The 25,963-nt window shown below is 46.1% G+C and overlaps 1 protein-coding gene across 5 annotated transcripts in view; it reads left to right on the plus strand.

The window, feature by feature from the left end:
* CTIF (cap binding complex dependent translation initiation factor) overlaps positions 1-25,963 on the plus strand; it is a 283,887-nt gene that overhangs the window by 235,163 nt on the left and 22,761 nt on the right. For all 5 annotated transcript variants that reach the window (XM_079108994.1, XM_079108993.1, XM_079108995.1 and 2 more), the window contains one exon: positions 9,119-9,274. In XM_079108994.1, coding sequence (XP_078965120.1) covers positions 9,119-9,274 — 156 coding nt within the window. The remainder of the gene's footprint in view (positions 1-9,118; positions 9,275-25,963) is intronic.

Consider the following 25,963-nt stretch of genomic DNA (forward strand, 5'->3'; position numbering starts at 1 on the left):
CTCTCCTCCGCAGCAGCATCTCCCTGCGGTGGGGGCCCACTGCCCACAGGGGCTGGGCAGGGGATGTTTTCCCCCTCTGCCTGTACACAGCTGTTTTTGGCTTGGCCACAGGACTCCACTGCGCCAGAGTTCATGTGGTTATCCAGAGTGGGAAGAATTTCCCAGAATGCCTTGAGAAACCTGAGACACTGAATGGCTTTCAGGGCTTATTGATGTGGCCGGTGCAGGAAATAGCAGTACGTCAATAAATAGTTTTAGGCAGGAAACAGGGCTTAAATGGTAGCCTTAAAGTTTGGGGAAAGGCAGTAAGGGTTCCTGGGAGGGAGCCTGCCAGTCAGATGAGAACCTAGAGCCAAATGCCAGACTTTGAAATGGCTGCCACTGATCTGAGGCCCCTTGCTGCTTTTGGATGCAAAAGGCTGAGGTTGGGGGCAGAGCAGGAGACCCCAGGAATGGCTAGTTCCAGTTGGCAGAAAGGGGCTCCTTGTTCAGAGGGAAAGCTGGCAATCTCTAACCCGTGCACCAGGAGGAAACATGCAGGCTGGGTTTGGTGGCCTCTAGCGAGGCATGTTCACACTCCATTTCTCCACCTTTCTGGTGCAAATCTACTGCTCACTGCCAGATGGCCCCAAAAGTAACACTGTCCTCCTCATCGAAAGCGAGGTAAAGGTCACCACAGTCAATGACTGTTTTTTTGTTTTTTGTTTTTTTTCTGATTACAAAAAGTAATGGTTACAGAAAGAGAAATTCAGAAAATAATAAAAAGTAAAAAAGAAAGATCATACTCTCATGTATAACTAAAACAATAAAAATTTAAAAAAGATCATTCGTTATTCCACTATTAAGAAACAACTACTGTTAAATACTTCAAATAGTTTTTATTGTTTAAAAATCTTAATCATGAATGAGATAATAGAGTACATGCAATTTGGGGATCACTTTTTTCATTGAACATTATATAAACATTTTCCCATTCTTTTATAAACTTGTCATAAATTTCAGTGAATCCATGGATCGTTTACTTAGTCATTCCCGTTATTGGATGCTTAGGTTATTGAATTTTTATGTGCATTAAGCTTATTTTTTCTGTGACTTTTGATTATTTATGGTAATTAACAGAAGGTGCAACTACCAAGTCAAACAAAAGTAACACTTTTAAGGCTTAGTTTAGGTTTTTCAGAAAAGTGGTACCAATGCATGTCACTCATTTATGAGATTGCCTGTCTCACTGCATCCTCACCAGCATTGGCAATTACTGTTTTTTTAATTTTTGCAAATACAGTAGATGGGGAATAAAAGGTATTGTCATTAATTTAACTTCTACTGGTGTTTAATTTGTTTTCATATATTTATTAGCAATTGTTGTTTTGACATACAATTTAATGATGTCCTTTCTGTGTTTGTCCATTAGGAATTTAGTACTTTCACTTTGAATCTGAGCACACTATATGTTACAGCCCCTGCCCTCTGTCACATTTATGGCAGATACTCTTCCCAACATATGATTGCCTTTGAAGTGTGTTTACAATATTCTGATTTGTTCCTTGCTGTTTTCATGTAGAAAGCCCTTCTTCATTCAGAAATTGGATACTCAATTTCATTTCCTTTGAATTTTTATGGTTCGTCTTTTTATTTTAAAAAGCAATTGCCTCTTTATTCCATCTGCAGTTCGTTGTACGGTGCCGTGTGAAGGAGATGGGAAGTCATTTTCCTCCCCACGCTGGGTAGCTGTACCTTCCACGCTGCTGGAGCAAATGATGCTGCTTTCCTTTGCCACCAATCTCTGTCCCCCTGGGAGCATGAGACAAGCCCAGATTTGTTTCTGGACTAGCTAATCTACTGGTCCATTTTCTGTCAGTTCCAAAGTCTTTTAATTATTAAAACTTCAGGTTAAAAGTACTATAACTTCTATAATCTGCAGGGTCTCTGGTCTGATTCCGAGGTCCTTAATCCATTTTGAGTTTAGTTTTGTGCATGGTGAGAGATATGGGTTTAGTTTCATTCTGTTGCATATGGATTTCCAATTCTCCCAGCACCATTTGTTGAAGAGGCTATCTTTTCTCCTTTGCATATTTTTGGCCCCTTTGTCTAGTATGAGAAAATTGTATTTATTTGGGTTTGTGTCCGTGTCCTCTATTCTGTACCATTGATCTACCTGTCTATTTTGGTACCAATACCATGCCGTTTTTGTTACTATTGCTTTGTAGTAGAGTTGAAGATCTTCACCTTGTTGGTCTAGGACCAGACTTCCTTAACAGGACTCCCATAGCACAAGAAATAAAAGCTAGAATCAACCACTGGGATAGATTCAAACTAAAAAGCTTTCTCTCAGCAAAGGAAACTATCAGCAATGCGAAGAAAGAGCCTACAGAGTGGGAGAATATCTTTGCCAATCATACTTCAGATAGAGCACTAATCTCCAGAATCTATAAAGAACTCAAAAAATTCTACTCCAAGAATTCAAACAGTCCAGTCAACAAATGGGCTAAGGAAATGAATAGACACTTCACAGAAGAAGATCTACAAGCAATCAACAAACATATGGAAAAATGTTCAACATCTCTAGTAATAAGAGAAATGCAAATCAAAACCACCCTAAGGTTCCATCTCACCCCAATTAGAATGGCGATTATCAAGAATACGAGCAACAACAGGTGTTGGCGAGGATGTGGGGAGAAAGGTACACTCATACACTGCTGGTGGGGCTGCAAATTAGTGCAGCCACTATGGAAAGCAGTGTGGAGATTCCTTAGAAAACTTGGAATGGAACCACCATTTGACCCAGCTATCCCACTCCTTGGCCTATACCCAAAGGACTTAAAATCTGCATACTACAGAAATACAGCCACATCAATGTTCATAGCTGCTCAATTCACAATAGCCAGACTGTGGAACCAACCTAGATGCCCTTCAATTGATGAGTGGATAAAGAAACTGTGGTATATATATACTATGGAATATTACTCAGCCATAAAGAATGATAAAATTATGACATTTGCAGGCAAATGGATGAAATTGGAGAATATCATGCTAAGTGAGATAAGCCAATCTCAAAAAGCCAAAGGACGAATGATATCGCTAATAAGTGGAGGTTGACACATAATGGGGGGGAGGGAAGGGTTAGAGTTAGGGTTAGGGAGGGGGGCAAGTATGGAGGAAGGAACTACTGTATAGAGGGTAAAGAGGGGTGGGAGGGGTGGGGGGAAGGGGGAAAAAAATAACAGAATGAATCAAACAACATTGCTCTATGTAAATTTATGATTACACAAATGGTATGCCTTTACGCCATGTACAAACAGAGAAACAACATGTATCCCATTTGTTTACAATAAAAAAAAAAGGAAAAAAAAAAAAAAAGTACTATAACTTTTTTCAGTCTTTTTTGTTTTGATTTCAGCTGTTTTATCTGTTGTTCTTTCAAATTGCATTTAGGATTATTTTTTTCCAACTTTCTTCCTCTGAAAAAGTCCATTTTGGGATATGGTATACAGATTCCTATTAAACCCATTCAGAGGGAACTAAGAGCAGTTTTTTTTTTTTCCTTACATGTCTCACAGATCTTTTTTTTTTCTTTTTTACATGACAGTAGGGTATATTTTGACATATTATACTTACATAGAATAAGTATAACTTGTTCCAGTTAGGATCCCATTACTGTGGTGTATATGATTTGCAAATACACTTGTATATTTATATATGAGGATAGAAAGATACGTCTAATTCATTCTACTGTCTTTCCTATTCCCATTGCCCCTCCCTTTCCTTCATTCCCCTTTGTTTAGACTAATGAACTTCTAATCTCTCTCCCCCAACACTTTTTGTGGGTTAGCATCCACATATCAGAAAGAATATTCTGCCTTTGGTTCTTTGGGACTGGCCTATTGCATGTAACATGACATTCTCCAGTTCCTTCCATTTACTGACAAATGCAATAATTTCATTCTTCTTTATGGTTGAGTGATATTCCATTATATATATATATATACACTATGTGTGTGTATATATATATATATATGTATAAATCACATTTTCTTTATCCATTCCTCTATTGTAGGGCACCTGTGCTGGTTCCATAGCTTGGCTATTGTGAATTGAGCTTCTATAAACATTGAAATGGCTACATCGCTGTAGTGTGCTGATTTTAAGTCCTTTGGGTATAAATCTAGGAGTGAGATAACAGGGCCAAATGGTCATTCCATTCAGGTTTTTTGAGGAATCTCCACACTGCTTTTCAGAGTGGTTGCACCAATAATTTGCATTCCCACCAGCAATGTTTGAGTGTGCCTTTTTCCCCACAGCTTCGCCAACATTTATTGTTGCTTGTATTCCTGATTACCTTTCTGACTGGAGTGAGGTGGAATCTCAGGGTAGTTTTGATTTGCATTTGTCTAATTGCTAGGGATGTTGAACCTTTTTTCATATACTCTAACCATTTGTGTTTCTTCTTGTGTGAAGTGCCTGGAGAACTACCGTCTTTACAATGCTTGTCATTAGGAATATTATGTGTTTCTTTACTTGTTCGAGACCATCTCTTAAAAGCTTCAGCTTATTGTGAATTGAGCTGCTATAAACATTGATGTGGCTGTATCTCTGTAGTGTGCTGATTTTAAGTCCTTTGATTGTAGGCCAAAGAGTGGGATAGCTGGGTCAAATGGTGGGTCCATTCCAAGTTTTCTGAGGATTCTCCTTACTGCTTTCCAGAGTGGCTGCACCAATTTGCAACCCCACCAGCAATGTATGAGTGTACCTTTTTCCCCACATCCTCGCCAACACCTGTTGTTGCTTGTGTTCTTGATAATCGCCATTGTAATTGGGGTGAAATCTTAGGGTAGTTTTGATTTGCAAATCTCTTATTACTTAGAGATGTTGAGCATTTTTTCATATATCTTTGATCATTTGTATATCTTCTTCTGTGAAGTGTCTGCTCAGTTCATTAGCCCATTAATTGATTGAGAATGAGACAAACGTCATTACCCTAGGTACATGTATGATTATACAAATGGTGTGATTCTACATAGTGTACAACCAGAGAAATGAAAAGTACCCCCTTTGTGTACAATGAATCAAAAAATAAAAATAAAATTAAAAAAGCTTCAGCTTAGTTTTGCAGTTTTCTTTGTGGAAATATTACATATTTCACTATTTTGTTGCTTTTATAAATGAGCTTTTGTGCATTAAAATATGGCACTGGTAAATGTTGCCATAAAGAAAGCTGTTGATTTTTGTATGGAAATATTTTATCAGTTACTAACTTCTGATTAATTCTAATCTTCATTAGAGGGGTTTCCTGGGTTTTTCATACATATAATCTAAATTTTTCTTTTTTCTTTCTTTTTTTTTTTTTTTTTTTTTTTTGGTACCAGGGATTGAACCCAGGGACACTTAACTACTAAGCCACATTCCCAGGCTTTTTTATGTTTTATTTAGAGACAGGGTCTCTCTGAGTTGCTTAGGACCTCACTAAGTTGCTGAGGCTGGCTTTGAACTCTCCATCCTCCTGCCTCAGCCTCCAGAGCCATTGGGATTACAGACATGCACCACCAGGCCTGGCTAATATAATCATATAATCATTTTATTTCCTCCATTCCAAGGGTCATTGGTCATTGTTGCTGTTTTTTAATCAGAACTATTGATGTAATGTATTACTTTATGGATATCCTGATACTAAATCATCCTTGTCTTCCTGGGATAAAGATCGACTTGGTTATAATGGATTCATTTCCTAGCATTTCACTTAGGACTCTGGTGTCTGTTCACGTCAGAGGGACTAGGCTATGGGCATCCTTGTTCACTATTTACTGTCATGAATTTGGGTGATAGGGAACTGGTTGGAAGTGTATCTTTTCCTGTGTTCTGGGTCAGTTTCCAAAGGAGAGCAATTATCTAATTTTTTGAAGGTTTGAATGAATTTACCTATAAAAGTCATACATTTAGAGACTTTATAAAGGTAATTCTTGCAGAACTTTTCCATTTTATGATTTTTTTCATTTATTCTGGATTTTTCCTTTTCAAAGTTTGATATTTATTTTCTGAAAAATCACCCGTATTATTTTTTTTCAAAATCAACCATCAGAACTTTTATTATGCTCTCTAATCTCTTCTCACATCTGATTTTATTTCTATTGCTTCTTTTTTTGTATATAACTTCCTTTCTCTATTTTCTAATTAATTAATTTCCAGCCTTATCTGTGTTATGTCCTTTCCTATATTTCCTTAGCTGTTGGTTGTTTCATTTTCTGTTGGTTGTTTTATTTGTTTTGTTTTGTTTGTTTGTTGAATTCTTTTTCCCCTGATACTGGGGGGTTGAGGCCAAGAATACTCCACTATGGGTTCTTTAGATCTTTTTTTTTTTTTTTTTTTTTGAGACAAGGTCTCATTAAGTTGCCCGGGTCCTCCCTCCTCAACCTCCCAAGACACTGGCATCCTCAGTGTGCACCACTAAGCTCAGCAGTTTTTTTAACTTTTTGAAAGGGTTGCATGTTTGGAGTAACACTGTCAGACAGACAAAAATGTGTGATCTGAAATTTTAATAATATATTTTATTTAACTCAGTAGACCCCAAATTTCAATACGTTCTAAACCTTTTAAAAATATGAGGTATTTTATGTTCTTGTTTTCATATTAAGTCTTGGAAAACCATGTCTATTTTACATTTACAGAACATGTAAGTTTGGATAGCCACATTATAAGCACCCAATAATCATATGTATGTAGTGGTTATCATATTGGAAAGCACAGGTTTAAATAATACATTTTCTTTCTTTATTTAATAGCCAAATGTTAAGACTATAAATTGACCTCTTATTATAATTTTGGCCACATCCCAGAAGTTTTTATAACTCTTTATTTCCTAAACAATCTATTGAATGTTTGATTATTTCTTATTCCATCTTTAAGAAAATACCTTTTAAATATATAAGTAATTGGTGTTTTGTTTTGTTGGTCTATTTTATTTTTATTTTTATTTTTTGGAACCGGGAGTTGAACCCAAGGCGTTGCGAATGCAAGGCAAATGCTTTGTCACTGAGCTACGTCCCAGCCCAAGTAATTAGTCTTTGAGTTGTTTTTAATTCTGGGTCCCAGTTTCTAACCCATACAATTTCTATGTTTTGAAAATTATAGTGGAATCACAGTTCATTATAAGGTGTTTTATTTACACTTATTAGTTCTATTATTTGAATAATTCTATTATTTAAATAATAGAATTGCCCATTTCACCAATAATAGAATATTAGTGGTTCCATTTCCTAGCACAATTTTTTCTTTTTATTTATTTTTCTTTTCTTTCTTTTCTCTTTCATTTTCTGTTTTCAGTTCTACTAGTGGTTACTGGTATGTAATTTTAATATTTTTAAAAGTGTACTTTAACTTATATTTTTCTGATTATCAGACTCAGGGAAAGAAGAAATAACGTGTGAATCTTTACAGCCTAAAATAGAAAACTGTATGTGCTTTATTTTCCGTCCCCTTCCCACAAATATTTACCAGTTGTTAGTAACTTAATCTTGGATTATTAAGTCACTACTACTATGAAATTATTATTTTAGGTTATATTTTACGATTAAATATCAGCTTGGCAGATGGTGCACACCTATAGTCTCGGTACTTGGGAGGCTGCAGCAGGAGAATCACTTGAGCCCAGGAGCTTGAGACCAGCCCAGGCAGCATAGTAAGGCCCTGTCTCCAAAATTAATAATGAAGTTTAAAAATAAATAAATTGTTAAATTAAAAACTAAATCTTCTCTTCCAAAGATTATTTCTGGTTTTTGATTCACTCTGTAACCAAAATTACAAATACATTTTGTGGGGTACCAGGGATTGAATCCAGGGGTGCTTAACCACTGAGTCACATCCCCAGCTCTTTTTTGTGTATTATTTAGAGACAGGGTCTCACTGAGTTGGTTAGGACCGCTCTAAGTTGCTGAGGCTGGCTTTGACTCACAATCCTCTTGCCTCAGCCTCCCGAGCCACTGGGATTGCAGGCGTGCACCACCACACTGGGGCTATAATTACTTATTTTGACTGAACTTCATGAGTCTACCTGGTTTGTTTCAATTTTCCCTTCCCATTCTTCTGTACTAGGATTTCCTCAAACTGGAGTCAAAAATTTTGTTGGCTGGAGCATGCATTCAAGAAAGATAAGTTTCAAGATACATTAAGTTTATTGTTTCAATCCTTTCTAAGTGTGTAGCCAGGCAGGGTTAACTTACATTCACACTGTTATGCAACCAAACTCCAAGATTTTTTCACCTTGAGAAACTTCGCATTTAATGACTCCCCTCTCCCCAATCCCCGGCATTCTTTCTGGTCTATGAGTTTGACTATTCTAGATACTTGTTCCTGACAGAATCCTAGCCTCTTTGAAGGCCCTGATTTCCAGTTGAGAATAGTAACTCCTGCCTCTGAACTCCCAAAGTCCCTTTACTGGAACCCTTGATGGTTTTTAATACCATCTCTCTTCTATAATAGTTAACAGCGAACCCGCCTTAGCCTAGCCCCTGGGGCAGTACCTGGCACATAGCACAGTAACACTCCAAGGAGGAGAATGAGTGAATGTATGAATGCTTCAATTTTTCCGACTGTCTTCTAGGCCCTTTGCAGATAGGGGCTGTATTTGTGTTTCTAGTCCAAGGCCAGGGCTAAAACGGGCCTGGGTGGCCAGTTGCTGGCCCTATGTTGACAGGTGTGTGTTCTGGTTACACTCCCTGATGGAGAGGTTGTGATTTGGAGCTTAGCCAAAGGAGAGAGTGTAGCCACAGGAGTTGAAAGAGAGAGGTGATGAGTCTACGAAGGGTGTCGTCCGGATCCCATTCCCCCTCCTCAGTACCTGGGTCACGGAGGCATGACTTAAGGGCCTCTGGGTAGAAGAGTGGTAACCTGCAGCGTGCCTGGGCAATGTCCAGAAGGCTGTGCCCCAACCCAGCAACACCTGGAGAAGAGGTGTGGTGGCCTCTGGTCAAGGTGTACCCGCTGTCCACAGAGTCCACCGGTCACCCACCCCGTCCTCATTTTTATGGGGTTTGTCTGCTACCCAGGACCAGCCCTTGGACAGCAGGTACTATGGCACAACGGGTACTGCCCGGGCGCCTCGCTGACGCGGTCTCTTGTGCCTCCACAGAAGGACTTCACGGTGCGCGAGGAGCTGCAGCAACAGGACGTGGAGCGCTGGCTGGGCTTCATCACCTTCCTGTGCGAAGTGTTCGGCACCATGCGCAGCAGCACCGGCGAGCCCTTCCGCGTGCTCGTGTGCCCCATCTACACGTGCCTCAGGGAGGTAAGAGACACGGGGCCACGGCCCCCGCTCGCAGAAATGGGAGCTCGCTCTAGAAGCGCTGGAAAGCTACAAGGTTGGATGGCTTATAAATCCTTCGGCAAAGAGAAGTGTAATTCCCCATGCTTCCGCTTCAGAAAGCCAGGTTTTTATTTACTAAGTTACCTAAATAAACTCCTTTAAACTTAGACTTAAGTAACTCCTAATCTAAAACACTGGCCACAGAGAGGAGGCCTAGAGTATTATGTCAATGAATTTTCTATAAAGAACATATTTGCTTCTAAATTTCATCTGAAAAAGGAGTAAATAAGAATATCCAGGACTGGGAGTGTGGCTCAGCAGTAGAGCGCTTGCCTGGCATATGCAGGGCCCTGGGTTGGGTCCCTAGCAAAGCAAAGAAAAAAAAGAAAAGAAGCAGCAAGAACTTCATGGGGCATCTGCCCTACAGGTATGATAACACACTTTGTAAGGTCACTCTGGCTGTTCTCAGGGTAAAACTGAAAGGGGCAAAAAGGGGGCGTGGAGCCCAGTTGGGACTGGTTGGGACCTGTTGGTGTGGTTCAGCAGAGGTTGATGGCTTAACACAGCCATGAGGACCAGGTGAGTCCTAGCTGCCTTTCTAGTTGGAGCCAGCAGGCCATGCTGATGTAAATGGAGGAAGCAGGTAACACTTCCCTGTTTACCAACACTTCCCTGGTGGCGCCAACAGGGACAGCCAATGCTGGAAGTGAAACAGTACGGGGATGAGAACCAGGAATCAGTTTCAGACATTACACTCAGGTCCCCTGATGATCATCCTTGGAGAGCTGTCCCAAGGTTGGTGGGCAGAAGGGTTTGAAGTGCTGGAAGAGGTCACACTGGGGATAGGGGGTTCGCTCATGTGAGGCGTCCATGTGCACCTGGTGCTGGAGACTGGAGACGAATCAGTCACTCAGGAAGAGGGTCTAGGTGGGGTGAGAGGCAGGGGCAGTACAGGGGTGGAGGAGGAATGGCCAGGGAAGTAGGAGGCAAGCCAGGAGAGTGAGGTGTCAAGAAGGCTCCAGAAGAGTCCATGAGAACCTTCACAGGGGCCTTCAACAGAAGCTCCTGCAAGCCCCTTACTTCCGGAGTGCTGTCCCCTCCCACCCAAGCAGCCCTCTGGTACCACCAGGGCACTGGGAAGGACAGGTTCCAGAGAGCCAAAGGACCAACATAGAGAAATGTCCTGGATTTGGCTCCAAGGAGGTCACGGGGGCCTGGGTGTCAGTGGAGGAGAGGATGGTGGTGTGGGCGAGTCCTTCTGGAAGTCTCCTGTGCAAGGCCGCAGGGGCAGCAGGGAAAAGGCCCTCGTTGGCTGGCGGGAGGAGCGCAGTCCAGGGACATGTCTGTGTTTTTGAATGGAAGAAGATAACAGAGCAATCTGAGCAAAGTCAGGGTTGTGTCCGGGAGTGTTTTTGGAGCATCCATTTGTAGGACAACAGCATGCTCATTCCAGCCTCAAGTAGAGCATGCAGGTCCCTCTGGGACACTTTGTAAGCCACCAAGCCTCTGCCACTCTGTGTGGGCAACCCTGTTTCTTCACAAACGCTATTGAATTCAGACTTGTTTCCCACATTCGGCCGTTGACGACATCTCCAGGCGGTTCACTGTCAAGGGCCTTCTCCCCCACAGCACTCACGGGGCTGGTGGCTTTGCCTTCAGTGTCCCTTTGGGTGGAGTTGAAAGCAGGGAGCTGCCCAGATGGCCTCAGGGTCCTCCCATCCTCGCCTGCATTATCCTGTGCCTCTGGCAAGCCACCTCAAGCAGGGACAGTGCTGTTCTAGGGCAGCGACCTGAATTGCCCCAGCAGTTCCCTGGGTGATCTGGACCCCTCCTGGTGTGGTCATCACCTGCTCCCCCAGCAGGAAGCAGGGCTAGAGAGGGCGCCAGCCTGGGGCTGGGACACTTTTCACACTACCTGAGGTGTATGGAGTGTGAACTCTCTGGCATGAGATCCAGAAGGTGCCGGGAGGTCTGCATGGACAAGAGCACAGATCCGTCCCAACGCATGTTTGTTTGATGTATTGAACTTTCAGATAGTTTGAAAAACACAGACCTGGATCATGCTCATGGCAAACTTGAAGAGTAAGTAAATCATGCATGGCATTCACCATTTTGTAACAGAAGCTAGAGCCCCAAGGTAGAGCAGGGTCCCTGGGTTCAGGCTACCCCAAGGTTTAAATCCTGGCTCTGCCATTTTCTTAACTGTACCATCTTGGGGGAGAGTTTACCTGCTCTGAGTTTTCTCCAACTGCATGGAGGCTCATTCCGCTTTTCTGGTAAGGGTTTAAGGAGGCTGGTTAGCATGGAGAGGGAGCGAGTGCACTAGGCAGAGTGGCTGAGCCCCGAAGGAGGTGCCCAGAGGCCTCGTCCTGGGGCCTTCAGCTCTCAGAGAGCAGGGCTCCTCCAGGCTGATGGGGCTCAGGGACTGAGCAAGTGTCTGAGCGTAAAGAGAACGTGGGCTGGGTACCTTGACCGTGGACGCACAGCAGAGCCATGCAAGGGCTGCCTGGAGTTCCTGAACTCCCACCCCAAGGCTCTTTCCACTGGACAACACAGTGTCCCCAAACCTTAAGAAAAGCCATGGAGAGGGCCTGGAGCTGTGGTGGACACGCCTGTGATTCCAGCGACTCCGGAGGCTGAGGCAGGAGGATTGCAAGTTCAAGGCGAACCTCAGCAACTTAGTGAGACCTTTCTCAAAGTAAAAAGGACTGGGGGCGTGACTCAGTGGTAGAGCTCTTGCCTACTATGCGCAAGACCCTGGGCTCAATCCCCAGCACTTAAAAAAAGAAGAAGAAAACAAGACTATTAGGAGGGGTCCTAGGCAGCCAGTCCCTTTGGAGAGCCTGAGGCCTTCTCAGCTCCTCGGAGACCCCTTCTTCAAGTCAGTTCTACCGAGCTCATGCCCATGCCTGAGCACAGCCCCCAAAGCAGGTTGAGGCAGCTCATGGAAGTTTCACAGCTAGAGCCCTACTGTCGCCCACCCTGTGCTGGGGCCTTGGAGAGAGCTGACCCAGAATCTGCACCACCCACTCTGCCTACCTAACTTCCAGAACCACCCAGGCCCACATTTCTAGCTGCCCACTAGACCACCACAGGACTCGCGGAACCCCATGCTCCTCCAACAAGGTGGAAGAACTGCACCCCAAAGCCCCTTGCTGGGTCCAGGCCCTCACGTGGGCCCAGACCACCTTCCTGCCTCCACGCAGCCACGCAGCAGTCCCCGAACCCATCCAGTTGCCTTTCGTCATTGGTCATGGGCCACCAGCGCCAGTCCCTGCCTCTCCCCACCCAGGGCCCTGTTCTTTCCACTCTGCCCCTGAGTCACACAGAGGCTTCGGCCGTCTCCTCATGAAGGGCCTCATTTAGAGCAAGCCTAGGGCAGGGACAAAAGGTCTCGCAAGCGGCCCCAGTCACCTTCGTCCCTGGGCCTGGAGCCAGCCATGTGCTCAGCCCCCAGGCCTGTCAGCTTGGAGGACACTAGCCCTCGGAGTCCCTGCCCCGAGACAAGCCCCTGGGCACGTCTTTCCCACCCTGACCTAGTCAATTAACTGCTTCTGGTTACTCAAGCTTGAAACCCTGGAGTCAGCTCTGCATCTGTCTTCCTGGTCCTGACCCTTCTTACTGGCCCAAAGTGACCTCTTCCGTGACGCTCCCCAGCCCAGCCACAGCCCAGAGCCCAGGCAGGTCCCTCCTGAAGAACCAGTGCTCCACGCTTGCTGCTGCTCCTCACTGCGCCCTTTGTACAGTAGCCGACAGTGGCATCCCATTGTGATAACAGCACCTCTCACTACGTGGAAGGCACGTCCAAAGCCCTTTGGGTGTTCTCTTTCAACACCCTGAAGATTATCACCCCTGTTTCCAGAAGGAAACAGAGAGGTCAGGCAACTTGCAATGGGCCACACAGCCATCAGATGACAGAGTAAATAATATCCAAGGATATTATTTAATTTAATATCTAAGGATATTATTTAAACCCCTATATGACCTGTGGTTTGCAAATATCCTCTCCATGGACTCTCTCTTACTCTGTTGATGAGTTTCCTTGGCTGTGCAGAAGGCGTTCTAGTTCGCCTTGTCTGTTTTCCTTTTGTTTACTGTACTTTGGGGATCGTATCCAAAAATCACTTGCCAGACCAATGTCAAGAAGCTTGTTCTCCATGTTTTGTGGTAACTGTATAGTTTGAAGTCTCACATTTAAGTCTTTAATCGGTTCAGTTGATTTTTGCATGTGGTATGAGACGAGGGTCCAATTTCATTCTGTGTGTGACATCTAGTTTCCCAGCACCACTTATTGAAGAGACTTTTCCCAATGGTGTGGCACCCTTGTTGCAAACCAGCCCACTATAAACGTGTGGATGTATTTCTGGCCCCTCTCTACTACTCCATAAGGTTTGTAAGTCTGTTTCCATGCCAGTGCTTTACTGGTTTGACTACTATAGCTTTGTGATATATTTTGAAGTCAGGAAATGTGATGCTTCCAGCTTTGTTCTGCTCCCAAGCCTGCTTTGGCTCTTTGGAGTCTTTCATGGTTCCAGATGAATCGTAGAATATTTTAGTCTTTCCATAAAAATATGCTATTGGAATTCTCATAAGGATTGCATTGAATCTGTAGATCACTTTGGGTATTGCAGACGTTCTCACGGTATTGCAGAATGTTCCTGATTAATTGAAGATCTGGAACAAGACAAGATGACCCACTTTCACCAGTTCTATTCAACATAGTCTGAAAGTCCTAGCCCGAGGGACTAGATAAAAAGAAGTAAAAGGCACCCAAATCATTAAGGAAGAACTGAAACGTCTCCGATGGCAAGTGACATAATCTTATCTAAAAAACTTTAAAGACTTCCTTCAAAAAACTATTGCAATTAATAAATTCAATAAAGTCACAGGATACAAAATTAAATACCAAAATCAGTTACATTTCTATGTACTAATAATGAACTATCCCATAAGGAAATTAAGAACACAATCCCATTTACAATAGCATCGAAAATAACAAAATACTTAGGAATAAACTTAACTAAGGAGGTAAAAGACACAAAGAAGTACAAAACGTTGATGGAAGAAATTCCAGGGGACACAAACAAATGGAAAGACATCCTCTGAGCTCTTTTTTATTTTTTTATTTGTTCTTTTTAGATATACATGACAGTAGAGTGTTTTGAGATATCACACATACATGGAGTATAACTTATTCTAGTTGGACCCCATTCTTGCGGATGTACATGATGTGGAGTTTCACTGATCGTGTACCCACATGTGAACATAGGAAAGTCATAGCCAATCCATTCCACTCTGTTTCCTGTTCTTATCCTCACTCCCTTCCCTTCATTCTCCTTTGTCTAAGCCAGTGAACTTCTGTTCTTCACCCTGCCCCCTTATTTTGTGTTAGCATCTGCATATCAGAGAAAACATCTGGCCTTTGGGTTTTGGGGACTGGCTTATTTCACTTAGTACATAGTCTCCAGTTGCATCCATTTACTGGCAAATGCCATAATTTCATTCTTCTTTATGGTTGAGTAATATTCCATTGTGTACATATACCACATTGTCCATTCATCTGCTGAAGGGCACTTAGGTTGGTCCCATCACTTAGCATGCTGATTTTAAGTCCTTTGGGTATAAACCTAGAAGTGGGATAACTGGGTCAACTGGTGTTCCATTCCATGTTTTCTGAGGAATCTCCATACTGCTTTCCAAAGTGGTTGCACCAATTTGCATTCCTCCCAGCAGTGTATAAATGTACCTTTTCCCCACATCCTTGCCAACATTTTTTGTTACTTGTATTCTTGATAATTGCCATTCTGACTGGAATGAGATAAAATCTCAGTGTAGTTTTAATTTGCATTTCTCTAATTGCTAAAGATCTTGAACATTTTTTTATATATTTGTTGACCATTCTTAGCTCTTCTGTGAAGTGTCTGTTCAGCCCATTTATTGATTGGGTTATTTGGTTTTTTTGGTGTTAAGTTTTTTGAGTTCTTTATATATCTTGGAGATTAATGCTCTGAGATGCAGGTGGCAAAGATTTTCTCCCATTCTGTAGGCTCTCTTCATGGTCTTGATTATTTCCTTTGCAGTGATGAGGCTTTGTAGTTTGACACCATCCCCTTTATTGATTCTTGATTTTACTTCATGTGCTTTAGGAGTCTTATTGAGGAAGTTAGTTCCTAAGCCAACATGAAGGAGAGTTGGGCCTACATTTTCTTCTAGTAGATGCAGGGTCTCTGGTCTAATGCTTAGGTCCTTGATCCACTTTGAGTTGAGTTTTGTGCAGGGTGAGAGAGAGGGGTTCGATTGTCGTTCTGCTACACATGAATTTCCAGTTTTCCCAGCACCATATGTTGAATAGGCTATCTTTTCTCCAATGTATGTTTATGGCGCCTTTGTCTAGGAAGAGATAACTGTATTTATGTGGGTTTATTTTTGTGTCTTCTATTCAGTATCATTGTTCTATATGTCTGTTTTGGTACCAGTACCATGCCGTTTTTGTAACTATGGCTTTGCAGTATAGTTTAAGGTCTGGTATTGTGATGCCTCCTGCTTCAGTCTTCTTGCTAAGGATCACTTTGGCTATTCTGGGTCTCTTAGTTTTCCAAATGAATTTCATGATTGCTTTTTCTATTTCTATGAAGAATGTCACTGGGATTTTAATAGGAATTGCATTAAATCTGAATAGCGCTTTTGATAGTATGGCCATTTTGACAATATTAATTCTGCCAATTCAAGAATGTGGGAAGTCTTTCCATCTTCTAAGGTCTTTTTTCTTTCTTTCCTTCTTTCTTTCTTTTTCTTTTTCTTTTGAGGCTCCTGTGAATGGAATAGTTTTCCTAATTTTTCTTCCAGTTGATTTATCACTGATATATAGGAACACAATTGACTTATAGGTGTTGCTGAATTCGTTTATGAGTTCTATAAGTTGTCTAATGAAGTTTTTTGGGTCTTCTAAATATAGAATCATGTCCTCCACAATACAGCTAGTTCGAGCTCTTCTTACTCGTATATCTTTAATTTCTTTCTTTCGTTGCTCTGGCTTGCGTTTCCAGGACTGTGTTAAATAGAAGTGGTGAAAGAGGGCATCCTTGTCTTGATCCGGTTTTTAGAGGGAGTGCTGTGAGCTCTCTTTAACAGCATTCCCAGGAGACTTCCATACTGCCCAGGTCCTCACTCAAACTGACCGTAAAGGTTCTGCACGCAGGAGGACTGGAATTGCTATCTGTGACCCAAGTTGAGAGGGTGGCCTCTCCTGGTGACAACTCGTTTCCCTGAGGCTGTGGCTCCAGTTGGTCCAGCACCCTCATTTCCTGACCCTACAACCCTCTCCGCCTCTGCTCCAGGGTCACCTCTGGGCCTCAGTGGTGTTTCTACTGAATGCCTCTCTCCGGGCCCCTTAATTTAACAGTTTTGTTGAAAATTCCTCTGGCAGGGAAATTTTCAACAAATCTCTGAGCTCCTGCTTCTCTCTACTTCCTCTCGTTCTTTCTCCCTTCCCACAAAATCCTATCTTCCCTCTCTCCATCCATTCCCCCTAGCTCATCTCTACCCACAATTCTCTCCTGCCCTTTTCAGTGTCTAGAAGCCATAGCCAGAGGTCAGGAGCGGAGCAAAAGAGGAAGGGGTGCTTTCTGCCAGGACTCTCGTCCCTCTGCACCCACCTTCTGCCTCTACCCGGCCCCAGACATCCCATTCACCCCTCCCTGCCCTTCCTGGGAGGTGGCTCTGAGGGGTGTCTCCCTTCAGGGGGGCTCCAGAGACACAGCAGTGCAGCCCACTGGACTTCTGGAGGAGGCTGCAAGCCTCTGCTGGCCCCACCGGCCAGGGAGGAGAAAGCAGAGGCCAGCAAGTCAGGCTCCTCAGGAAATGAAATTGCTCTGTGCAACAATGAGGGAGCCATTTTTTTACCGTTTTGCGTGAGCATGCATTCAATTGCTCACATTGTTTTGGCTCCGGGGGAAATCTGACCTCGGAAAAGGCTGAGATGAAGTGGGTGTGGGTGGAAAGCCTCGCTGTTTCGCAGGGCTGAGCGTCAAGCAGAACATTCTTCAGGAGTGCCTTTCCAGGGGGGACCACTCCTGCTTTCCCCAGAGCACAGGATGGGGCTGCCTTCTGCAGCCCAGCAGGGGCCAGGGCAGGGCCTGCTTTGGCCAGAAGTGGCAGAGGTACCCTGTGCCCTGGGCAGTGAGGGACTCAGGGAGAGGAGACTGGCTGGCTGGATCCATGGGAAATGATCCTCCACCCTGCACCTTGGGGAACTTTTACAAAATTACAAATTCCCAGACCACCCCCACCCGGCCCCACCCGGCTTCAGCCAATAAACCAAACTTCCTGGGGATGGGGCTGGCGGGGGAGGTAAGCTTTCCAAGTGATTCCAGCATGCAGCCAAGGTCAAGTAGCAGGAGCTGCCCCTTCTTAGGTGCATTTAGCGTGCACCCGGTGACAAGCCAAAACCAATGTGGGAGGGGCCCCGACTTGCAAACTGAGACCTGAGTTTGAATCCCAGCCGGACCACTTACTGACTGTGGGACTTTAACCCAATAATGTCATCTTTTGAACCTTTTTGATAAGAGTTTCTTATCTGCAGCCGGTGATTAACGGGAGTAACACTCACCCTGTGGGCTTGTTGAAGGCTTAAAACAAGCGAGCTGTTCACAGAACGCAGGGGGCGTGGCAGCCCCCCTCCCCCGCAGTGAACAGTCACGGTGTGCTGCTGTCAGTGCAAATGGCACCCCAGACGTGACTCGAGATGTATCGCATCACAGAGGACCCCAGAAAGCAAGGCCCATTCTCCTAAGTGGGCATCCAAGGCCCCCCCCACAGTCAAACACAGCCCCATCCTGCCCTGCGCAGCCTTCTCCTCCCGTCTAGTGCCTACCGTCATGCCAAGCTCACTTGCTCTGCCCTGATTGACTATCTTATTCCATGCTTTGGCCCTAGGGGCCACACAGGGCATCTGTTCTCCGTACAAGTCCTCCCCCCAGGTGGCTGCATACATGCCTTTTGAGTCCTTCCTGGTTACTTTTAAGGTGTCATTCATTGGTACCCGGAGGACAAGCTGATGCTCATCTGTCACAGAACTCTTGACTACACTTTGCTCTGGATTCTGTACTCCTTCATTTTTTCCCCCCAGGACTGGGGATTGAACCCAGAGCTTCACACACTGAGTTACATCCCCAGTCCTTTTTCAAATTTAATTTTGAGACAGTCTTGTTAAGTTGCCCAGGCTGGCCTTGAACTTGAGATCCTGCCGCCTCAGCCTCCCGAGTAGCTGGGATGACAGGAGTGCGCCGCCATGCCCAGCTCTGTGCTCGTTCTGGAAGCAGTGATTTCATTGGAGACAACGCTTCCTTCACGTTGAACTTCAGCGTTTTCTAGTTGTACTAGAAGGAGGGAGCGTGAAGTTGTGATCCCCACCCCCAGCACATCCACTTGGCAACCACATCCCTAGATATTACATAGCCGTGAACACATGTGAGCTGGATGAAGCCGGTGGGTAGGGAGTGGGCAGCCGGTGGGGACAACGAGGAGGCAGGGCTGGGGCTTAGGGGAAAGAGAGCTAAGGACAGGCATAAATAGAAAGGGGAGAAGCTTCCAGAAGGTTTAGACCCAGGCGCCAGGGACAGAATGAGCATGGCCTGCCTGTAAAGAGGGCCTGATGGGTGAGTCGTGGGCCAGCTGTGGCTCACCAGATGGCCTCTGACTGATGCAGAATGACACCAAGACCCTCTGAAAGGTTTTTGTTTTTTTTGTTTTGTTTTGTTTTGTTTTTTTTCCCTTCGGTGCTGGGGATTGAACCCAGGGCCCTGTGCAAGCACTTTACCAACTGAGCAGCCATCTCCCCAGCCCGCCTCTGAAAGTTTTAAGCTGGAAAGCAACACCACGGAAGGAGGAAAGGAGTTTGTGTATTCATTCAACTAATTAGGGGGAAATGCTACTTCCTCATTGAACTGAGAAGTCTGCTAGACACATTTCTTGATAGAAAATGTGCTGAGATAATAAAGTCACCCAATTCTGGAGCCAGAGGACCCTCAGGTAATTTAAGCACTGTGGAAAATGCACTGCTCCAAATCGGGGCAGGAGTGGGGGCTGGGAAGAAGGAAGCGGGGAGCTGAAGGACATCTTAGCAGAAAGCAACTCCCAGCACCTGGTTGTCTTTGAATTTTCTCTTACAAAAAGACTAAGCAGGAGGGGAAGGGCTGAAACAAGGCTTGGGAAATCCAAGCTTGGGAGACCTTTCCCCAGGAACAGTTTCTTCCAGACCTGATCTTAGTCACAGACCCCACCGGAAAGGTTCCTCTGAGCAGGTGGGGCCAGGTACCTAGGCCCTGGGCACCAGTTTAGCATCAGAGTCCCCGTAGGTCCTACAGCTGCCGCTGTGAATCCTCCAGCTTAAGCAACCATTCCTGTAACTGTTGAAATAACCCCCGCCAGTGTAGTCCGCTCCGGAGCTGGGTTCCCAAAGCGATCGGTCCCCATACAGCCAAAACACTTAATGGTGCGATGCCGACCTGACCAGACCCCCTTCCCCAAAACACACACACATACACACTGAGCCAGCCCAGTCTGAGACTGCCCGGGATCCCGGATCAGCATGTGAGGCCCGAGCACCCGCCTCCCGACCCTCGCCCCACCCCCACCCCGCGACGGTTCTGCTTCCTGAGCCAGCCAGACTCCGCACACTGACACGTGAAATCTGAAGCCCGCGTTCCCCCTAGCAACCATGGTAACACAGGATCTGATAGAGAGCCTGGAGTTATAAAAATACCAGCTTCTACCAGACACTGGTTTCCAAAGGGAAACCAGCCTCCAAGCCAGAACCATTTTTAAAGTCCTGAAACGCCGGAGGCCGCCAAGGTTTTCAGCACAGCTTGGGCAGGACACCTCTCCGGGTGCCTCCTGGGGTGGTGTGGGTCCAGGCTGGTGTTTCTCCATAGATTCAGGACCCTGCGGCTCGCCCGGGAACCAGCTAGTCCTACCAAGGCGTAGGCTCGGCCGCGTTTCCTGATGAACACTCACTGTTTGCACGGTGTAAAAGTTGGATTGAAGGCGGAGCCCCAGGGACCCCTGCCCTCCCAGGTCCCGCCCGGGGCGCCGCACCTCACGTCGTCCTAGTCACGGAGGGGCCTCCTTGGCCTTTCTCCCCTTCCTAGAAAACAATTTTAATGCCCATCACCATTTTCCAGCCGGAACTCTAAATTTAAAGGCTGGGCCGGAGAGGTCGGAGGTGGAGCTTTCGAAACCTTCCCACTCGGAATCCACAAGAAAAGCCCGCAGCCCGTGCGCAGCCCGTGCCCTGTCCCGCGGCGGGCTCCCGCTCCCCGCAGCCCGCGTTGGCCTTGGGGCGGGGACTCCCCCACACACCCGGTCTAGCAGGGGCCCGGCCTCCACCCCGCCTTCGCCACCTGCCCCGGGCGATGGCCCTCCCTGCCGCACGCTCCTCCTCTGCCTCTTATCTCCCGGGGGCCTTGCCTTGTAATTTTGAAAAATTCTAACTCGGTAATTAATGTCTGAACTTCAAGAGGCCCCTGCTTCTGCAGAGCCGGCTGAAACCGGGCGGGGACGCGGTCGGGGAGGAGCTAAAGGGAAGCGGGGTGCAGATTTTGTGTAAATGGTCCCTTGGCCTGAACATCAGAGAAGAGGATTGTATGTTGCTGGAGACGTGTGTTCAGATACACATCTGTGTACATTCACGTGCATCTGTAGATGTTTAGGTCCTTTGGGTTCAAGCTACACACAATAGAATACTGTCCTTCCTGCTCGCTGTCCAAGGCCATTTCCTAGCCGACTGATGGCAGAGTCCCTGGGTTCAAAGAACTTGGGAACACAAGGGGGCCAGGCAGGGGCACTTTCTGAAGTCAGTTGGGTAGAGGGATTGACTGGCAGGGATAGAGAATGACCTGTGTGTTTAAAGATAATAAACCAAGCTGGGTGTGGTGGCACATGCCTGTAATCCCAGCCATCCAGGAGGGTGAAACAAGAGGATTGCAAATTTGAGGCCAGCCTGAGCAATTTAGAGATCCCATCTCAAAATGAAAAAGACCAGGGATGTAGGGTGGTGGTTTCATGAGAGAGTGCTTGCTTAGCATGTGTGAGGCCTTGGGTTCAAGCCCCAACACCCCAAAAGGTAATAATAAAAAAGATAAGAAACCAGGTTCTATGGAGGTTAAAAAAAAAAAAAAAGATGGCCATCAGGAACTTCAGGTAACACAAATTAAGAAGTAAAGCTTGTCACTTGAATATATAGAATCCATAGCATTATGTTGATGTCTGCTTCAGGAGATTATTGATTGGAAGACTCACTGGTAAAGCCTCTGCCTATAAGAGCCGTTGGCATCATATCCCTAGAAAAAATAAGTTGGCAATATAGGCATTTATAGGACTTAAGGTACAGTGTTAATTATGCCCAAGAATCAAGTGTACTGATATCTTTAGGCCATTTTGAGAAACAGAAAATAATAAAATTAAAACATTTAAAAGTTAAAGAAGAAGAAGAGGAGGAGGAGGAGGAGGGGGAGAAGCTTGTGTGTTTTCCACCAGGGAGGCTGAATGTGACCCCCAGCCTCCTCCCTAGGCCCTCCCCAACCTTCATGCTCTGGCTCAGGAATCAGCCCCCCACTCCCCGCTGTCCCAAGTGCAGGCCCTGGGCAGGAGCCTGCTGTCCTCTCTGTCCTGCAGAGCTCCTGCCTCCTGGGGAAGAGGAAGAAGCAGCACCTTGCACTGAGCTGGTGGCACCCAGCACACACACCACCCTCCCTGCTGTGGTGATCTTTCTTCTTCAACCTGCCCTGGCTCTCAGGACCTACAGATCAAATTTAGCTTGAGGGGCTGGGGATGTAGCTCAGTTGGTAGAGTGCTTGCCTCACAAGCACAAGGTCCTGGGTTCGATCCCCAGCACTGCCAAAAAAGTTTGCTTGAGTTGATGATACTGGCTTGCTGAAGTTCTTGGTCCTTGTGGATTGAGTTTGGGAAGCACCTCCTGCGTGGGCAAGGAACCACCTTTTCCCCCTGCTTCTGTGCATCTCAGGACCCAGCTAGAAACCAATTTCTTATTGATGGCTCCATTATCACTACTGTCTGTGCTGACCAATAAGTCACAGGTGGCCTGGGCCAGGATCAACCCTTGTTGTAGCCCCAAGATGGGGTGCTGGGGAAAGAAGGGGGGCTTTGGAGGCAGGCACAATCAGGCAGCAAGACTCTGTGGCCATCCGATTTCTTGCAGGGGGTTGAGAATCAAATGTATATAACTCAGTACATTTGCTAATTATAAACTGACTTCCTTCCCTGTAGCTCCCCTTCTGAGGGACACACCACCTCTGAAAAACAAAGTCATAAAATAAAGGGATCAGTCAGCAGCATATTTAATTGTCTAAAATGAAGTGCTTTGTGGGAGGGGGTGCAACTGACTACCCAGGACCTCGCCCATGCCGGGCACACATGCTACCACCAAGCCACATCCCTAGCCCCAAAATGCTCCTTAATGAGAAAAAATGTTAAGGTTTCAGTAAAATGAGACTCTGGGGGTTTGCACTTGCTGCTCCTCAGGGCAAATGCCCTTTTCTTAGCTAACCTGGAATCCTCAGATGTCAGTTCCTCAGAAGAGACCTCCCTGACCACACCCACTCCAGCTGGCTGCTCCAAACCCTGTCCCCAGCCTGATTCTTTTTCCTTTTTATAGTACTAATAGCTGGCACTACCTTAAGAGTTTTCTTTGATAATTTACTTGTTTTTGATCTCCCCAACTAGCACAGAAACTCCGTAGAGGTTGGGAATGTGACTATTCACAGGTATATCCCGAGTTCTAGAATGGTGCCTGATATATATAGTAGGTGCTCAGTAAATACTTGATTAATTAATCAAATAGAGTGTCTAGACTGAGCAAAGCAGGAGACAGTAGTCAGCCCTTCTGAAATTAATCTGGGGAGGCTTCTCTGAGGCCAATCCGGAGCCCTTGCAGAGACAAGGTGAGGGAACTGGGTAGGGCTGGCTGGAAGTGGTCCCTGGAGATGAGCTCAGAACCCAAGAGGAAAGAGATACCCTCACCACAGATCAAACTATTTGTGACCACAGTAAGAGTGAACCAGTGCAAAAGTGCTCTTGGTCTATGGAGTCGCTTGGGTTTTGGGCCACATTTGGCTCTGGTTAGGTGGTCTTATCCCAATTTCAAGCCACTAAGCTTCATGGGAGATTGAATCCATCTGTCCAAAGTCAGATCCCAAGAGCCACAATCACTGGGAGAAGTCAGGATGGGCTTCAGGCAATTTCCTGGATCAAGAGCCCATGGGAGGGATTATGAAGGAGGTACAGAGTGAGTACCAGCTGTATGTCAGCACCTTCAGCTGGACCTGGGGAAGGGGGGCTTTACAGGGCCCCACACGCCTATGGCTCCCGAGGGTGAGGGTGGGCTGCCCAGGAAGCAGGAGGAGGCCATGCGGGTCAAGGATGAGGGGAGAGGTAAAGGATATGAACAGGTGGGTGTCTGGAGGACACAGTCTCGAATGCTGAGCCCTCCCAGCCCTATGGATCACACCAGAACCTCAGCTATGGAGCCCCGTGTCCAGAGCAAGATCATGTAAGCCACATCCACAATTTTGAATTTTCTAGTACCCAGTTTAAAAAAATGAAGAGGTAAAATTAATTTTATGTTATCTAGTATATCCAAATGGTTCTCATTTCAACATCTAACCAATAGTAACAAGTATCGAGGTTTTCCATTGTTGTTGGTTTTTTTCCTTGCAGTGCGTGGGGGATTGAACTCAGGCCCTTGAGCTTGCCAGAGCGTTTTACCACAGAGCTCCATCCCCGACCCAATGAGAGAATCTTTACATTCTTCTTTTATTCTTTTTCTTTTCTTTTTTGTTTAACTAAGGCTCTGAAATCCAGTGTGTGTTTCACTCGGAAGGTGCCCCTCCTTCCAGACTAGGTGGGTCCCAAGTGCTAGAGACCACATGTAACTGTTGGCTCTTATGCTGACCAGCACAGCTCTGGGGGCTAGCTCCCAAGATCAGCAGGCTTTGGGGACAGTTCTGAAAGCCCAAAGTCTAAAAAGCACTTTTGCTAACTTCCCTATTTCGAGTACCCTGCAGGAAAGGGGAGCAGCAAGAATTGAAGCCTAAAGCTCACAGCCAGTGGGTGAGGGTAGATAATTGGCAGGATCTGTAAAAGGCGACCCTTTAGATCCTGCAATGAATAAAGAGGCAGAAAAGCATCAAAAGGGAAAAGAAGGACAGAGGCCAGGGTGGCAGAGTGCATGATAGGGAGAAGAACAGAACTCACAGCCGGGGGAGCAGGAGCGGACAGGAGCAGGCAGCTGCCAGCTGTTCCTCACGGTGCCCAAACAGAAATCATGGCCCAGTGCATAGAAGGCACAATTAGCTCATTCTTTCGTTGCCCTTTTGATTACACAGGACTACCATTTCTGTAATTAAGACCTTCTCCCTTACTCAGAGATATTGAAACATAAAAGTATTTGCTGAATCTGGTTTCCCAGGGTTAAAAGCCAGACTTAGGAAATGCAAACACACATGCAGTGACTAATTATCCTTAATTAAGGCTGAAGCCCTGCTTAAAACAATTAGCTTTGGGACTTGAACAGTAGGTACAGCTCCACTTTTGCTAATTGTCCTTCCCTGATAGCTGGGATGTGACCAGTCTTGGGGGAGGTGACATAGGGATTGAGTTAGTCTGCTGCTTTGGGTCTGGACTGGACTGTGTTCCGCTTGGTTTGGAAATGTTCGTCAGGGAGAGTTTGAGGTGTGGGGAAGGGCAGGGAGGATGTGGTTTGGGCAAGGGGAATCAAGAGGCTGCCCCGGGCTTGGCTGTGTGCCATGGGAAGTCTCCGCAGCTACTACTGGCCACACCAAGGTGGCTTGCCTGGCCGGAGCCGAGGGCGTGGGCCAAGGATTAGCTGACTGGAAAGCAATTAGATGAGGTGGGGCTGGCTGGGAAAATACCTGGAATCCCAGGGCCAGAGTCGAGACTTGCTTGGCAAACGCTGCAGGCTGCAGGCTCCTGGGGTCTGGGAAGCAAGGGTGGCCCCAGTGGGCTGCAAGTCCTTGTTGCCTCTTGCTGACGGGGAGGAGTTGGATTGTAATGTGGGGGGTCCTGCCGCCCTCTGGGAAAGCGGCCTTTTCCCTTGATCACTCTCTTCCTCTCTCCGTGCCTCCCGCACCTGCCCGTCAGCCCTGCTCAGACTCTCTGGACTTTTCTCAGGCCCGCCTGGGGTGGTGTTGGATGGCTGCCCCCTTTCATAGGTGGGAGGGATGTATGTGCACTGCGCTTCTCTCCAGGGACTTTCGCACTGGGCAAGGAGGGGTGGAGAGAGAAATGTACACTCAAGGGAAAAGGCGCTCGGGGTTTTGGAGGGGGAGAGGAGGTCACTGGCCCCAAGGAGAACCCTCTCCCCAGAAAACTGCCTATTCAAGCTTGCCTAGACACCTGAAGCCTGTCTTCCCAGGGGGCTTCCCGTTAACAGCCCCTGCTCTAGAAATGGAATTGCAGGCATGCGTACAGGTGATGGGAAGGTCTTGGTTGCTCAGAGGCCTTCCAGGCCAGGGTCAAAGCAGTCATGTACAGGATGCCAAGGGCAGGCGCGCAGGGGAGGACTCCCCCCATTCCAAAAGCCCCTGACAGCTCCCTCCCCCACCCCTCCCCTCTGCTCACCTCACTCCTCCCTCC

The sequence above is a fragment of the Sciurus vulgaris genome (assembly GCF_902686455.1).
Source record: "Sciurus vulgaris genome assembly, chromosome: 13".
Classification (NCBI taxonomy): Eukaryota; Metazoa; Chordata; class Mammalia; order Rodentia; family Sciuridae; genus Sciurus; species Sciurus vulgaris.